Here is a 17,356-nt window from a genome sequence, read left to right as displayed (position 1 = left end):
CAAGAGTAATGACAGAAAGAATAAATCCTAAGGATATAATGGCTGTATTGCATAAAATCACACAATACAAATACACAAGTATGAACAGGCACAAGACAAATAGAAAGTATTTATTTTGATCAAATACGCAGAAACAGATGTCTAAATACTTGCATGGCACTGGGTAAAGTTATTTTCATCCTGAAAACTTAAGGCTAAATATGGTTTGTGTAAGCAGAACAGTTGTATAGCCTTTACCATTAAGGGTAGAACTAGGCATAATACACTTGGTAGTTTGAAAGCTATGCTGGAAAAATCAAAGGGAAAAAATATTAGGTCAAGCGAAATTCATTCACAGATTAATGCTGTGTTGCTTTCAGAAGCTGAGTTTAGTTTCTGGTACTGCTGTTAGTTCAGAATTTCAATAGAAGTTGCTTTTTCATTTTATATAATGTAATCCTCTTCTTTAGTTGATTTTTAATATTAGGAGTCATATCTTTCTACAGGTCTGTGCTATCAAATGTGACTTTTCTGACACAAATCTTCCACGCTCACCAAGAGTTTTTAGTCTGAAAGAGCAAGCTTTTGTGCTGTTTCTTGTCCAAACAGAAAGAGTAATCAGAAAGCCTATAATAACCTTTTACGTTACAATGCTGAAAGTTGTGATCCTAAATCACCCAAAACAACAGATCCTCTGGTGGGAGACACTCAGACACGGCAGATAAAAGTTTACAGAAATTAGTTATCATTAGTACCAAACAGGATACAAAGGAGTGTGTAATCATTAAGTGGAATGTTGAAATATGACAACTGTAGTAAGTGACTGAGGTGACCTAGCCTTCGGTTAGTGAAAGGGAGAAATTCCCCAGATATCTGACAGTTCTTTACCCCCAGTGGAGTGTGTTGTAGAGGTACTTACTCTCTGTAACCCAAGTGAAAATTAGAGTAGATAGAGGCAGCCCATGGGGCCGAAGGAGCATTGTGCTGCATTGTGCCTAATGGTCATACAGGCACCTGTTCATCCAGCTTCGTTGGCACACTGCTGTCCCTCAAAGGATGCCTCTCTGGTTATTCCTTTTCATTTATAACTGAGGTCCGCTGCTTGTGTACGGAGATCCATGTGACTGGACTCACTATATAGTTTATGCAGATTGGCATAAGAGTAACTGTAAGAACCTGCCTGTTTCACCAGAAGCCTTATGCATTATTCAGGTAAGGAGATTAGTCTTGTCTAGCTTTAGCTGTCAAGAAGGTAGCCATTCTAAGGAGGTCACCTGTGGGCTACACTCTGCTATATAGCCTCTTGAAACTTACCACCAGGTCTAAGCACATCAGGCAACAAGTCACAGAATGGGAGCGGTGTCACAGCAGATAACCTGACAGAAAAGGGGCATGTCACCATGACACAGGCTACATACCGTTCAGCATACAGCCTTACGTCTTGCCTTTCCTGGTGATGCCTCTTTCACACTCCAGCAGCCCATGTATCAAGTGGAGTTGATCAGTAGATCCAGCCTGTGTGTGAATGCAGAATCATGGAGGCAGGTAGAAGGTTTGGGGGATTATGTGTGGCCACAGCTGTGAAGACGCAGAGACTCTGTGGTGTTGCTGTTGTTTTGCCAATACGGATGTTGGAGTTCAGGAGATGCAGGGTCTCCAGTTTGGGGGTAGCAAAGCCTATGAGACCAGAGGTTGTCTGGAACCACAGGACTGCTTCTAGATGTCCTGTGAACTAGATTTCAATATTTGAGATGCAAGCTATTTATCTGAAGGATCCCAAGAGGAGGATCTGAGAACAGGGCAGAAGTGGGAAATAGCAAGTATAGGAAGAAGATCAGGGACTGAGTGTGGGATCTTCCTTTGAAGCAATATAGAAAAGGCATTACAGAGAGTAAGTGGGTAAAGGATTGGGTTTCTAGTTTGAATACACATATTGCTTGGGACAAGGCCATATTCTTGATTATGTGAAAAAAATCGAATGCATTTCTTTCATTTAACTTCTGCAGTTAGAGATTTTTGATTGAATCGTATTCCCTGGTATCATTTTCACCACCACATATAATTTCAGTAATAATATTAGGAAGCATAACCCTGCCAAAGAATTGCCAAATTAGACTGACTTTTGGTAACTTGAGAATAGTTGCAAGAAAGCCCAGTCCAGATGGTGTAATTTGTGCTCCAGCCTGAACCCCTGATTAACTTATGTTCCTGTAGTTCTGCCCCTGACCCATGCTAAACTGATGCTTCCAACCTTGTGCTGAATTAAGCAAGGTCTTATTCAATGCACAGCTGTGGTATCCTAATATTTATTTAGGTGTACGTAAAGGAAAACTCTCAGAATGTAATCAACTACTCCATTTATCTTTCCAAAATGCACCAAGCCTCTGCTTGCCATGTCTGTGACAACGTGCTGTTGCTGTACATGGAAACTTTACTTATTTGATAAGACCTTTATCATAGCTTTTCATAGAAATAAACAGAAAATCATTGATAACCTTATTCTTAGCTCAAGGCTGTCAGGGACAGTAGATACTGAAGTGTATGAATATAGTGCAAAAGCAGTAGCTTTTCAAAATGTGCTGCTGGCCTAGGAAAGTATTTTCATTCACTTATGATGGTTTAGAATCATGAAAATATTTTACATTATATCTTTTATTTGAATGAAATAAATAACACCTACTTTTAAAAGGCAATTGGCATTGAAATTTAGATATTTTTTTATTGTTTTGTTTGAGTTGTATCCAAACTGGATCCGTGAAAATAAATTATTACTTCAGGAAATTATTTGGAAAAAAAAAAAAAAAAAAAAAGGATTTGTTTTGTGTGGACAAAACCTGGATTTTTGGAGGGAAATTTGTTTCAAATATTTCATTTGACCAAAAAATATGTAATTTTGCTGAGGGAAAATTTTAAGTTGCAGGACAGGGTATTTAATATCGGTAAGAAAGGAATAGTGGTAACTTACATGTATTTTACAAGCCTAGTAACTGGAGACTTTGAACATCAGACCTTACCCCAGTACATACCTAATATATCATGCACCAGCTTCAAAAAGTGACAGCTCCACCTCGAAAACAGCACATAGTCCAAGTCACTGCGAGAACAGGGTCAGACTCCCTCACTCTCTGCACCAGGCAAGAAAGGACTGAAATGCTGGATTCTGACAAGATTTGACCTTACTCCTGAGCTGCAAGCAGGGGTTCCACCTTCTTCACTGTTTGTGTGTGTCCAAAGGAATTCCACATGATTTGAAGCTGCAGAAGAAAATCCATATTTATGAATACTTTACACAGGCTTTATTCAAAAGAACAAATAACAAAAAAAACCCCAGCTGTCCCTAGTTACAAAGCTGTGGAGTTGCACCATTATAAGAGGAATGCTAAAAGCAGGGTAGAGGACAAAAAGGAATAAGGATCATTCCTTCTCTTTAAAATTCATGTTCGATTTCTCTCACAAAATCAGGTTATTTTATGGCATTATTTGTACAATTTACATTTTCATGAGTTAATCATATATCAGTAACTATGTAAGCGTTCATGCTGAATTATCAAAAAAAAATAAAAAGCATTTTTGGTACTGAAAATAGCAAGTTGTAAGACAGGAATATTTCACATTGTTTCTATGCCAGTTTTGTGATTGAACAAGTGAACATGAACACGAAACAGAACTATGTCTAGTGCAGTACATAATCCCATAAGTAGTTTATGATTCATTGCATCTGAATTTTCAATTGTTTCCATTATGATTCTGTGTATTTTGTGCATAATATACAACGAGTGGGACTCACCTCATATTTCCTTATCTAAGAGTTACATATCTAGGCCCAGAAGCACTTTACCCAGTTTTAGCCACACAAAAGGTAGATGCCTAGACAAATCAAATACTTCAGATTAGATGTTATCAATTTCTAGTTAGCAAATCTCAGGTGATCTAACTGAAAACAATTCAACTTGCATATCTCTCACCAGGATGAATCCTTTTCTTGTGGTGGATAGCTGTGTTCTGTTGACTGAAGAAGGGGGTAGCGATATGCTGTTTGTGGATGCCATAGTAGCATGAAAATTTGGAATATGTGCTATACAAAGCAATACCAAAATTGCTGGATACCAGACCTACCACAGTGTCTGTGATTCTAGTTTGTGAGGGGCTCAATAACACCTATCATAGACTCATTGTGTTTCTGCTTCTGCCTTTGCTTCCCCTCATCCCACCTTTCAGATCCTCTGTAGTGCTATGTGACTGGTCTTCCCACTCCGGCAGAAGTGATGGGGAAGCGCCGGCAGTGAGCCTCGCTCTAGGATCACTGTGCAGAGGTGTTTCTCTTGACTCCAGAGGGAGACCACCTGCCTCTTTTACACTGGATGACTGGTTTTTACACAGCTAAATTTTGGGCAGCTAATTCCCACATGGAGATTGCACAATAAGTACAAGAATTACAAACAAAACTCTATACTGAGGAGATGAAATTGTAAGTCCTGGACCTACTATCGACTTCCTGTGTGACCTAGAGACATTAATTTGAGAGCAAACCGCAGGCCTGTTGTCCATTCCCTTTGTATTGCTTCTGTGATGAAAAGGAGCCAGGGGAAGAGGAGCCAGGGATTTCCGCATTGCAGGAGGAATCCCTGGCCAGTACATAGGTAATGTGCTATTTGCAGGCTCTTTCAGTACAATTGCCTCTTCTTTAAACCAGCATGCATACCTATGATGCTATTCATACTTCGTAAACCATAATTGTTCCAGTTTCAGTAAGCATGGAAATAGTAAATATCCAGGCAAATGTGTGATTTTTTTCCCATTCTTGTTTAGTAAAACATGTCAAGGTCTTTTGAACCTCATGCTGAAATCAGTCAATGCGTAAGTGTCAGATTATAAATTAGTGTTGTTCTGCTTTAGGTTTACCAGAGGAAAATGAATATTCAAGACTGTCAGCCAGCACTACGGCAGGCTCATCGACTCAAAGACATAGGGAAAGCCACACTAGCCAGGTAAATATTTCATTGACAGTCTATGAGAACCAGTAAAAGAGAAAAAAATCATAGTAGCTGCATGCTGAAAGGTATCTTTATTCAAATTTGTGCATTGCCATTGAAAAATGCAGGTTTCTTTTACAGGTTTGTGTTGAGCTAAGGACAATAATGAACCTACTCTTTAACTTCTTTTGTTGGGAGGATAATCATCCTGAAAGGTTCTCAGAGTTCACAGTTTATGAAACTTACTGTTGCTGGTTGTGGGGACGCTGTTTTCAGGCATGAAATATATTTCTTCACCCTGAAAGGACCAAGACGTTATCTCTAACAAGATATTCATTCATACCAGAAAGAGTTGCACGATAATGAAACTCATAGGAATAAATACATAATTTTATCATCCTTTTGTATATAAAAGCAGTGAAGACTTTAAAAGCAATTTTCACTGGTCTTATACAAATATCAATAAGTAAGAATTAAAATCAAAATATCTATCAATTAAAACAGCAATAGATTCAGATGGAGTATGAATCTTGCACTTTGGTTCTTTTAAATTTCTGTGTAGTTAATGTCACTTTAACACAGAATTAAGTTTGGCATGCATTAAGTGAACAAAAAGGAATAAAATTGGTCATAATATGTTTTCTTCATTCTTTTCCTCAACATTTTATATACAATATGGAACACTTCACTTTTCTAAAAGTGTAGTTCCAAGTAATTTTTTTTATTATTATTTGAGATAACTGTAAGAATTTTACAGTAATGCCAAATATTGTACAAAGAGAAAATATGTTGGAGTTGAGAGGAATCTCCTCAACAGAAAGCTCCCATTAACCAGTGGGACAGTTTCTGGACTGTTTTATCAGAAGGTAAGGAAAGTACTTTATCACATTTAAAAGCTACTTGTTGTCTGCAGGGAGCAGCTGACATGTCATTACAACAAAATACTGGCCTAAACCAAACAAATGAATGTTTGACCATTGACTCCAGCAGGAGTGGGATTCAGCCTTCAACATCCTGTTTGGCTTTAACATAGCTTTGAAAAACAATAGGTTTTATCTGAGTAAATATGTGAGCAAACTAGTACAAAAATCTTCATTTTTTAATTTTCTATCCCAATATCCAAAGCACAGGCATAACTACAGTGCCTATTCTGAGTTGAAAAATTGTGCCGAGACAGCACTTCGCACTGCACTAATCTCTTCAGCTCTATAAATGAGATTGGCCAGAGCTGCCCTGGCACACATAAGCATATTGTCTTGCACACAATAACAAATTTTTGTCATCACCATACCTCTCAGACTCCCAAAATGTACTTTAGCCACATTGTGAAGAAGTACAGGTCTACTTACAGTAAACCTTAGAGTTCTGCTATCTCCAGTATACTGTATATATAGTATATATACACTCTATATATATATATATATACACATGCAGTATACTACATGAGGATATGTGATTATGAAGATGACCGGAGGCAATGTTTTCAGTTGTCTCCTTATTTTAATGATCAACCAAATACTTACTAGGCATGAGTGGACAAAGAGCCCTCTCTAGTGAATGAAAAATTTGAGTCCCAGACACTGCTCCAGTTATAAAAAACACAGTAAGACACTTTTGCCTTGGAGCACTTTACACCTTTGTTGCTAAAAAGATTGCCTGGCATCAAGGAGGATCACATTTAAATTGCTACAGTGGTGCAATACACAGAGAGTTAAATGAACTGGGTATAGGGGAGCCATTATAATCTTATTATCTTTGCAAATGGAAGCTGTATCCTTATGTGAAATTAGTTTGCATCATATAAATGCTTTATTTTAGAAGCAAGTCTTTAACCATTTACAAACTTGTATTTTTTGATTTTTCCAAAACTACTTGCCAAAAGCTGAACATAATTCAATTCAGTACTTTTAAATGTCACTTTTCAGTAAAAAGATGCTTTGCCAAAGTGTTTCACAAATCTTTAAAATAGATTCCATGCCATGTACTCAGAATTACATGCAGGGACAATTCCTAAATGCAAGCTCTATAAGAACTGTGACAAGTTTAGAGAAGAAACCTGCAGTTCTGTGATTTTTGATACAATTGCCTTAATGAATAAACATCTTCAAAATGGTGTTGCCAAAAGAAAAAGAAAAAAATCTTCCTCCCACAAAAAGAAAAAAGAATCTTAAAAAACTCTGTGCTCGCAGGGCTAAGATTTCTTACTGTAAAAACATTCCTCACCATTTCCAAATCATGGCATATATTTGAAAATGATTGGTTTTAATTACAGTTGACATTTCTTAGCTGCTGGTGACTACAACCCTGTTGTAAAAGTCTTTGCCAGGCTTCACTGCAGTAACCTTATCACTTTAAAGTAATACTTGCACAGATGTATGAAATAGGACAGATTGTTTCACAGATCTGTGAAGGTACCGATTGACTAATTGCTTTAGGGAGAGAAACATAGACTGGGTCCTTGGATCTCTTGGTAGATGCTCTGTCATTTCAGCTATAGAAAACTGGTTCATTAGCTTTCAGGGACTTCTAATATTTAGGGGGGGGGGTTTTAGTACCTCCCTGCGAGTTCCTTACTGAAGTGACAGGAGTTAGTTAATTTCATTTTTGTTACAGGATCTCAAGGCTCATATACATCCAACTAAAGTTTAGGCATTGTGGCTTACAGTACCCATCATGTTGTCACATCAGGTGATAATTACCTGCATCACTGCCTAATGCTTCCTGCACACTGCAAACCTACACACTTCAGAGAGCAAATTCTTCAGCTCAATATCTGTCGACATGCATCATAATGATCAATCTTTTAACAAACACTTTTGGAAGCAATTACCAAGATATAAAATATCATGTAGATGTGAACTCAGCAACTTAATTGATCATGCTGAAAATAAACAAAGAAAAGTTGGCTGTTGGCCATAAATGCTACTTTTATAGGGCAATGGTTACTTAAAGGTCAATTCTTATCAGAATGAAAAAGGACAAAAATAGAAAAAAAAATGTTAAAATACTAACAAAATACTTCTCATTTGAAAGTTATCAATAAAATTTTTCTTTCTTTTGCTAGAAAAAGAAGTGTATTAAAAGTAAAGTTTGATTTTTGTCTCATCAAAAATGAAAGAACTTACATCAAAAGAAACGAAAGCCTTGCATGTTAAAAGATGAACAAAGTATAGGTTTTTTTTAAACTAGTACCTTTTCCTTCATATTGTTCTGTGGCTGTACAGTTGGAAATCTACAATGTCCAAGTGATTATATCTATAGGTTGTAAGTAAGTACCACGTAAAACCATAAATAACCTAACATCTGATATAACGCTGTAGCTTCATCTTCATCCTCAATGAAGGTGAAAATGGAACCATGAATTTGGGGGTCAAACCAGTTATCAGGAAGTTTCATGCACTTTAATTTGTTCAGATAGTAAATCTTTAAGAAACTATTTGTTAGAGAAGAGCTACGCGTATTTTTTTCACCAATCCGGCACACCACTTTCCATGCATTTTGTTCTTTCCTTGTAAATCAAAGCATTCTAGCCAAGGAAATCTTCAAAAAATAAAATAGAAAATAGTATTGCAAGAAACAATATCCTAATCTACCCTTACAAGAAAACCTACTTTTCTCTTAGCAACTAAGCCCACATATATCAGCTGCAAGAACTGCAATTAACTTAGCTTCTACAGAAAACCTTTTGGTAGCTGTGCCTCTTGCTCCCTTAACAGCATAAAACTTCCTTTTCCAAACTTGATTTAAAATTACTGATTTAAAATTTATTTAGATGCTTATTGTTTCAAATTACTTCAGTAATTTGTTTAAACAATTTGGACGTTCCAAGTGTGCTTCGATCTGTCGTCTTGAATTCTTATCCCATAATTTCCTTCCAGAGGCAAAGAACCCACCAAAATGGAAGAGATGTTTCTTCTGGTTGTCTGTGCCAAAATCTTGCTTAGGTAGAAAATTTTGTTATGACTAAGAGTCATTTCTATTCCGTCACACTCCAGGAAGTGATTCCAAAGTGCACTGGAGACTCCACAGATGTTGAAATTGTTTAGCAGGGTCTAAAACACCAAACCTCCTCTAAAATAAAAAAGCTGTATAAAATATTACTTCTGTGCTCTTTGGGTTTTACACGAAGCATTTCTCAGTTCTTCAGCCAGTTTGATGGGTTCTCTTCTCCAGACTGTGTTTATTGCTTCCTCTGTTCTCGATGTCTCCTATGAGTGTGTATGTTTGAAAAATAGAGCATAAAGACTGACGAAACATTTAAGTTCTTTGGAATATCAGAAACAGCAGCAAGATAAAACAGAGTCAACAAAAGCAAGACTGTATCTTTGGCACCTCACACAAAAGCTAAGTGACCCTGTCGTCTTCTTTTTCATAGATCCAGGACTGGGGTTTGTTGGTTGGGGTTTTTTGGGTTTGGTTTTTTTGGGGTTTTTTTGTAAAAAATATTTTAAAGTTGTTCTTAACATTCACTACCAAGTGGGATGTGGTGTGAGAAAGATACAGTGGAATCAAGAAAAGCAAGCCACCTGAAAGACTCCTTGTTTCTTATGTGGGCAGCAAGAAGCAACATGGTCTGTCTGTAACAGGATGAGATGGACAACCTGGAGATAATGAACAGATGGGAAATGAGGGACACATTAAAGATGAGAGTGATAATAATTGGGGGTGGGCAGTAAAACAGGCACCATATAAAAGGTGATTCAGAGAAGTAAGGGGGGGGGGGGAGGGGAGGAAGAGAAGAGAAGAGAAGAGAAGAGAAGAGAAGAGAAGAGAAGAGAAGAGAAGAGAAGAGAAGAGAAGAGAAGAGAAGAGAAGAGAAGAGAAGAGAAGAGAAGAGTAAAATGACTGAGAGACAAAGTAAATAATAAAATGGAATAGGGGTTTTAGAACAGAGGAAAGAAGGAAAAGCCAGAGAGAAGAAAAAAGAAAACAGAGAAGTGAGAAAAACAACTAAAAGGAAAGTAAGAAAAACAGGGGGAAAGAACGAAGTACAGAGCAGAGGGTGGTGGAGTATAATGTGAGAAGGACTAAGGAGTAAAAAAGTAGAAAGTCTATGTGATGTTCCAGATATGATATTCATCTTCATGCACATATCAATGTGATATTTTATGGAACAAAAATAAAAACAACTGTAATAATCCACCTACATTTATAGGGTTGCTTTCTATGCAAGTTAGTTTGCAACCATAGTCTCCTGAAGATTCAGCCATCCAAAAAGAAAGGTAGATTTTCATCAAAAGTTGCAGCGCTTCTTTGTGCAGTTTAGCTTTCTAATGGTTGAATGTTGGCTTATTTGTAATCAGATGATGTCACATGCCTTCAACATCCTATGGAAATACTCCCAGAAGAAGACACAAATAAGCAGTTTGCCATCCTAGTAGGTTAAGTAATACAATACACTCTGGCATAAGATTTTGGTTACCCACTTCTGAAACATGTTTTATCTGTCATGTGTTGAAAAAGGTAAGATAAAAAATGATGGTTATTTTTCTGCATATTGTTATATTAAAAAATCTTCAGTCTTATCTCTTCTATTTTGTTTAAACCCCATAGTGCACGTTGGGAGATTGCATTAATATAGGAGCCAACATCTGACAATGAAAAAAGGGAAATGTCTTTCCATATTTGTGAAGAATGTATTTATTGTTTCATTATAGTTTAAGCCATAGCTCTTATTTCATGAAATCTCATTGCTTTCAGCAGTCTCTTCCCTCAGAAAGAGCTGCATATTCATTATAGTTTCAAGGGCCGCCTTTGTTCCTACTTGATTTAATATTTGTTGCCAATCACTTATTTTCTTGACTGTTCAGAAGTTTAAAGAATGTATAGTCAAGAATGCAGTGTGTTGCTATCCCTCACCCATTGTCACAGTTCTAAACACTGGGCTCTGACATTAGTCATTAATGTCTGTTGTGCTTGCCTATTAGCTGGAAGTAATCTTTGATCATCTTTGAAGTAAAATGTAGCAACCAAACAAGTCTGGTGTAATAAAAAAATCACTAATGCCTTTGTAAACACATAACATCCAAGAGACAACATAGAATGTTACATATTTATCATTGATCTGAATCAGTATATCCCCCTGAATTGTGTTTGTTTATTGTTTTGACAGTAATGTCAAAGAGTTCTCTTTGTAATGTCACATACAGACAAAAATCAAGTCTTATAACGGAGTGTGGCTTTATTTTTAGAAGACTTACAGTCAAAAACATGTGACTTATAGATTAAATGGTATGAGGTAATGCATAGTATAAATTCATCAACAGGTACAATATCCTGTGTTTCTGTATCAAGGGCTTTTGGAGGGCTGATGCCCCTCTCCTCAGCATGTCCTAGATCTGACTGACCTCCAAAAGGGAAAACACAGGTTCTCCTCTTTCAACCAGTAGGTGCCACAGTCAGTTCCCTGCACATTTGATGCTCCTTTTTTGTCTCCACTGCTTCATCCTCATCACATTTTCTCCTGGTAGAAGGCTGTGATTGTTGAGGAGAAGGGAACAAAACTTCCTGAGCAGTCCTGTGCTCTCCCTAAGCTCAGGTGTTTGGCTGAAGTGTGTCGTTATTCCCCTTGGGCTGCTGCTTCAAATTTTAATTCAATGGAGCATGGTCCACTAGCCCACTGCTGGCACCTGTGGAGAGTGACTTCATGTCTGACTTAGTCATAAGTGCCTGGTGTGAGAGAGAATAATTTGGTCTTTCTGCCCTTCGTTTTATTGCTGTCACACACTGCCACATACGTGTAGATCAGCAGAGATTTAGACTGCTAACAAACCATAAATTAAGTGGTGTTTGCCTCTGATGTTGTTTGACCATAAGTGTAGTGTTTTTATACAAGAAGGGATGATACATGACATTAGCAAATATGAGTCGATGTTTGTTTTTGTAATTGCTTCAAAAGCATTGTGGCAATCCTAGTCTCTAACTGGTCAAGTAAAGTATCTCCATTAATACCAAAGCAGCAGTCATCGGTTAAGTAGCAACATGATTCAGTTTTTCAAATATTTCTTGTTAGATTATGTACAAAGTGGTATCACCATTGTTAGGTCAGCTGTTCTGAAGACCTCTATGATAATGGTTTGTTTTCAGAACTCATCTTGAGAAAGGAACAATTGCTGTCCTGAACATGATATTTTTCTCAAACATCAGAGGTGAATTAGGAGGATGGTCTGAAGGTTTAAAAGATCATTCCAGTTTATCTGGAAGAGAAGTATTACCTTAGAGAAAAAAAACCAACCAGACAAACCAAACCAAAACAACAACAACAACAACAACAAACCAAAACCAAAATCACCTGTATATTTCAATATTCATTGATCTTTCAGTCATTCTGGGAAGGTGTAGCTGGTATCAGAAGTCTAGAGTTGAAAGAAGCTCAGCCAAAATAAATAATAATAAATAGATTAATAATAGAAACCCACAAGATCCAAATAAGCAAATGAAATACACCCCTGTTTTGAATGTATAGGCTTGTCCAACTGTATTCTCAGCTCAGGTAATCAGAGTGCCTGACGTATGCTGTCAAGTATTACTGAACATCACCTACCTTGTTCTAATACTGTCGGCCAGGTCACACATTACAGCTACACATAGGATTTGTGTACTGATTTTATATCTTTGCAAAATAGTATCTTTATTTAATTGCTGAAATACCTCCAAGCTGTATGGAAGGCAATTAAGCTAATTAATTGAGAATATTGTGGTCCCAGCCTTCACTGAGAGAAAGGTACACACATACAGAAGACCAAGCCCTGCTTTTGCAACTAAAATATATTCCTGAAAAAAAAAAAAAAAAAAAAAATCGCCTAAAACTAAGCACACACCACACCCTCCCCCCAGAAAACAAACAAACAGAGAAAACCCAAAGAGCATGGAAGAAAATCAGACAACTTATACCAGAAATAGAATTGTAGTCAGATGAAGAACATAAAATCTTCTGTCTCAGGCACACCAAAGGTATTTGTAGCCCATGAATCTCTTCTCTTTCTGACAAAAATGAGAAGATGCTGATGCCTAGGGAAAACAGAGAGATGTGGGGTGCCTTTTTTGCCAGAGTGATCTCTCTGTTTCCAGTTATCTGTGGGGAAAGGCCTTCTGGAGGCAGAGTTATTGTGTAGCTAGTAATCCTTAGTGGACTTTTCTTTCATGGATTTTTTTAGAAAATCCTTTCAGAAAGCCAAACGAAGGCAAACAAGCAATATTTTTAGAATGAAGCTTGAGAGTTTTCCAAATATTGTGTGCTAGGAGAGGGCTGGACTGGGCAATCAAAGATGCCTGTACCTGCATGGTCTCTGACACCAGAATATCCTCCTTCCAGCATCACCCCATGACTGATATTTGGAAGAAAATTAAATCTGGCCTTCAAAAAATCTGGATAGCTGAAAAATGCTTGTCAGAAGGGAAAGCATTTCTTCCTGACTCTTGTGGTGATCTGATTTTGTTCAGAATTGTAATCCCTTTTCAGTTTTATATTAAATACAGTTACTTTTGAGATTCCCCCAAGTTTTAAATTTCAGCAAATTTATAACTTCTTTTGATTTCATCTATATGACACCTGTTCTAAAAGTAGTTTATTCTTTTGATGTAATAAGAAATTTTCACTGAGAGAGAAAAAAGATTTTCTTGTTTAGAAAAAAGCAAACATAATATATGTATCAGTTATGGATCATCATGTTTAACTCTATTTAAGCTGGCATATCTCCACCAGAGCAATTCCAGATTTGCACCAGAGCAATTCCAGATTTGCACCAGACAAACAAAACAGTTGTCATCTTTGCCATTTTCTCCTTTCCCATAAACCCATTTGCCATCTATTTGGAGAGCTTTGTTTTGGAAGATTGTAAAGTTGCTCCAACACAAAGAAAAATCATCAGCAGTTTAAAAGAACTATTAACTAAAATCACTTTATTGTTGCATATCACATATCAAGTTACGACATCCAGTGGGTCTGCATTCGGAAAAAAAATGCCTGTCCCAGCATTCACAAGACAATCACATGAATCAGCTTGGATCCCAGTGGTACATTTGTATTTGACGATTTTTAATTGGAATTTAGAAGCATGTAAACTCATTTATCATAGCTGCTCTCTACTCCCTGCTGGGGTCTTACATGGGCAATGCAGATTTCCCAATCAAACACGAATTTACATATTGATTTGATTTATGTTGAATGCTTGCCTAGGCTTCTCAACACACCCTTGGTTTACTGTATGCTTTCCCCTTTTATCTTTAAATGAGTATTGTATTGTTAAATAACATGTAGGCTGACAGATTTTTTTTCTTTTTTTTCTTAATTCAAGAATTGGTGGAAAAGCAAACCTTTCCTAATTTATGCTTTTTTTGTAAAGCAGATAAAACCAAAGTATGTGTTTGAACCTGAAGGGTCAGGAGTTTTTGAGAGGTTGCAATGTGACTGTCCTGTAGTTTGGAAAAAAGATGTGACATGCATGTTTGGAAGCAGTCAGTGTAGGGGCTTATCAGATGCAAAAAGAAAACAGAGAAAGATGAAGCCATTAGAAGGAGTTATAAACATTTCTGTGAGGGAGATGCATGCCATAATTCCAGAATTAATGAATTAAATTGCATCTTTTATTTTGAAATGATAGGTAAGAACATCCTGATCACTTCTGTCTTTAAAACTGATGATCTGCAGGAGACCCGCTGGGGTTTGTGAACTGCTTTTGAGGGCTTCAATAAAGATAACTGTGACTCACCTATTGGCTGAAAGTTGTTCTGCTTACAGTTTTAGGCAGCCTACAAATTGGAAAAAATTAAAAGCGTGGGGTTTGTCAAGGCAGTTCCATTTCTAAGATAATTATGATAATTTATTATCAACATTTTACATATGTTACATAATTAATTTTAGATCCTGATCAAATTTTAGAAAGGCACAATCATTGCTTTTCTAGACTCAATCTCCCCATGGATTCCATGATGGTACCTCAACTTTACTAACAATTTAGAGCAATAATGGAAGAGAAATATAATGCTGTAATAATTAATTGTGAACATCTACTGACAGTTACTTTAAGGCACCAACATTGACAAATTATTAAAGAAAATAATTGCAATATTTCTCTAAAGGAAAAATATGGACTAGCTACCTCATGCAAATGTCTCAGGAACACATGCTAATATACTGTACATGTCCTTAAACTGTTTTGTGATTTAAAAGTCTGTTTTATGTTGTGCTTGTAAGTCTATATTCAGGGATTTTACTAAAACTTACAGAAGGAACTAAAAACAGAACTGTAATAAAGCATGCAGAACTACATTTTGTGAAAAAAAAAAAAAAAAATTGTATGTTCTAACATCCAAGAATGTAATTAAATGGAATAATAGAATCATTTAGGCTGGGAAAGACTTTTAAGATCATCAAATCCAACTGTTAACCCACCACTAAAGCATCTTCCTAAGCACCACATTTATGCATGTTTTAAATGCTTCCAGTGATGGTGATGCCACCACCTCCCCAGGCAGCCTGTTCCAATGCTTGACCATCCTTTCAGTGAAGAAATTGTTCCTAATATCCAATCTAAACCTACTACAGCATAACTTGAGGCCGTTTCTTCTTGTTGCTTGTTATCTGGGAGAAGAGACCGACCCTCACCTGTCTGCAACCTTCTTTCAAATAGTTGTAGAGAGCAATTAAGTCCCCCTGAGTCTTCTCTTCTCCAGGCTAAACAACCCCCGTTCCCTCAGCCACCTCTCATAATGCTTCTCCAGACCCTTCACCAGCTCCATTGTCCTTCTCTGGACACGCTCCAGCACCTCAGTGTCCCTCTTGCAGTGAGGGGCCCAAACCTGAACACAGAATTCGAGGTGCAGCCTCACCAGTGCTGAGTGCAGGGGGACAATCACTGCCCTGGCCCTGCTGGCCACACTGTTCCTGATACAAGCCAGGATGCTGTTGGCTGCCTTGGCCACCTGGGCACACTGCTGGGTCATGTTCAGCTGGCTGTTAACCAGCACCCCCAGGTCCTTTCCCACCAGGCAGCTTTCCAGTCGCTCTGCCCCAGGTCTGTAGTGCTGCGTGGGGCTGGTGTGACCCAAGTGCAGGACCCAGCACTGAGCCTTGTTGAACCTCATACAGCTGGCCTTGGCCCATCGATCCAGCCTGTCCAGACCCCTCTGCAGAGCCTGCCTGCCCTCAAGCAGATCAACACTCCCCGCCAACTTGGTGTCATCTGCAAATTTACTAAGGGCACACTTTGTTCCAATTTCTTGTCAGTAGTAGTAGAAATACCAATTATAGAAATACCAAGTAACTGCAAATAACCAAAAAAACCCCAAACTACTAGAGTACAATACACATTTTTTTTTAAATTAAACTCTACATTTGGTCAGGGAGAGAGCAAAGTGAGGTGAAACACTCAAAAGAATCTACTAATGAAAATTAATAAATCTCTGGCAGACAGTTTAATGAGTCCTTTGGCAATAGCTTGATGATAAGACTGTTGCATTTGATACACAAATAGACAATATAAGCTCTTTGTTACTTCTGTATGTTACAAAATATCCTCTGTAAAGTTACAGCATTTGATTTTTTAATGCAGAATGAATTTCCTGAGATTCTAGATTCAAATGTCTAAATAACTCAAACTAATGTTAATTTTAAATGGACCTGTTAACGTGAAACCTTCAACTTTCCAGAGTTAAAAACATGCTGGAGTTTTTAACTAGCCTAAGAAATAAGGCTATAATTAAAATTAATTATTGACTTACCTTGCAGCATTTCATCTTGATTGTAAGACAAAGTTGAAATCCAGTATGTCTGCTTTAGGCCACGAAGTGAAATTTAGGCAGAATTCAGAAGCCTAAATCCACAAGGCGATTCAGGATCTTGGCTCATTCTCCAATGACTGCAATACTTAAATGCATAAAACTCAGTAGGCAAAATTGTGCTCTGACATTTTCATGGTTGCCAGCATACAACCAAAGTGCTCTGTCTCCACGAGCTCTTGTGTGCTAAAACGACATTGCAGTTTCCAGTGAATAGCTTTGGTAATTCCACATATTCTTCTCTTGTGCGTCACTGTCTTTGATATTTCAGCTTTTCTTTTTTGTTCAGTAAGGACTCCAGATACCAAACACAGGGATGGTGTTTCCACCAGATGGCAGGGCTGTTAAATGCTATGTATTCAAATGCTATATGTTTTTGTGGGTCTAGCCCAAATGCTATGTTGCCCATGTCTGAGTGACCATTGAATTTGAGTAGGAAAATCCTGGTTTACAGTTGGTATCATCTCTACCTTTTAATGGTTGAAGTTGTTTTTTCATTGTTCATTGAAGAGATCAGTAGTCTTCACGAAATACGTGTTTGGGATATGGAGCTGTAATGAAGAAACATAGCTTGCTGTTTTACATTCTGCTTCATGTAAAATTATTATATGTATAACAAATCTTTA

At 37.4% G+C, this 17,356-nt stretch overlaps 1 protein-coding gene across 3 annotated transcripts in view; it reads left to right on the top strand.

Annotated features, from left to right (window-relative positions):
- Window positions 1-17,356, top strand: part of MYO16 (myosin XVI) — a 412,120-nt gene that overhangs the window by 386,534 nt on the left and 8,230 nt on the right. For 2 of the 3 annotated variants that reach the window (XM_055802518.1, XM_055802516.1), the window contains one exon: window positions 4,876-4,967. The exons of the other annotated variant lie outside the window; for it this stretch is intronic. In XM_055802518.1, coding sequence (XP_055658493.1) covers window positions 4,876-4,967 — 92 coding nt within the window. The remainder of the gene's footprint in view (window positions 1-4,875; window positions 4,968-17,356) is intronic. 3 annotated transcript variants of the gene reach the window in all.

The sequence above is a fragment of the Falco peregrinus genome, chromosome 4 (assembly GCF_023634155.1).
Source record: "Falco peregrinus isolate bFalPer1 chromosome 4, bFalPer1.pri, whole genome shotgun sequence".
Taxonomy (NCBI): Eukaryota; Metazoa; Chordata; class Aves; order Falconiformes; family Falconidae; genus Falco; species Falco peregrinus.
The sequence above is the reverse complement of the archived record's forward strand: the minus strand, read 5'-3'. Positions and strand labels throughout refer to the sequence as shown.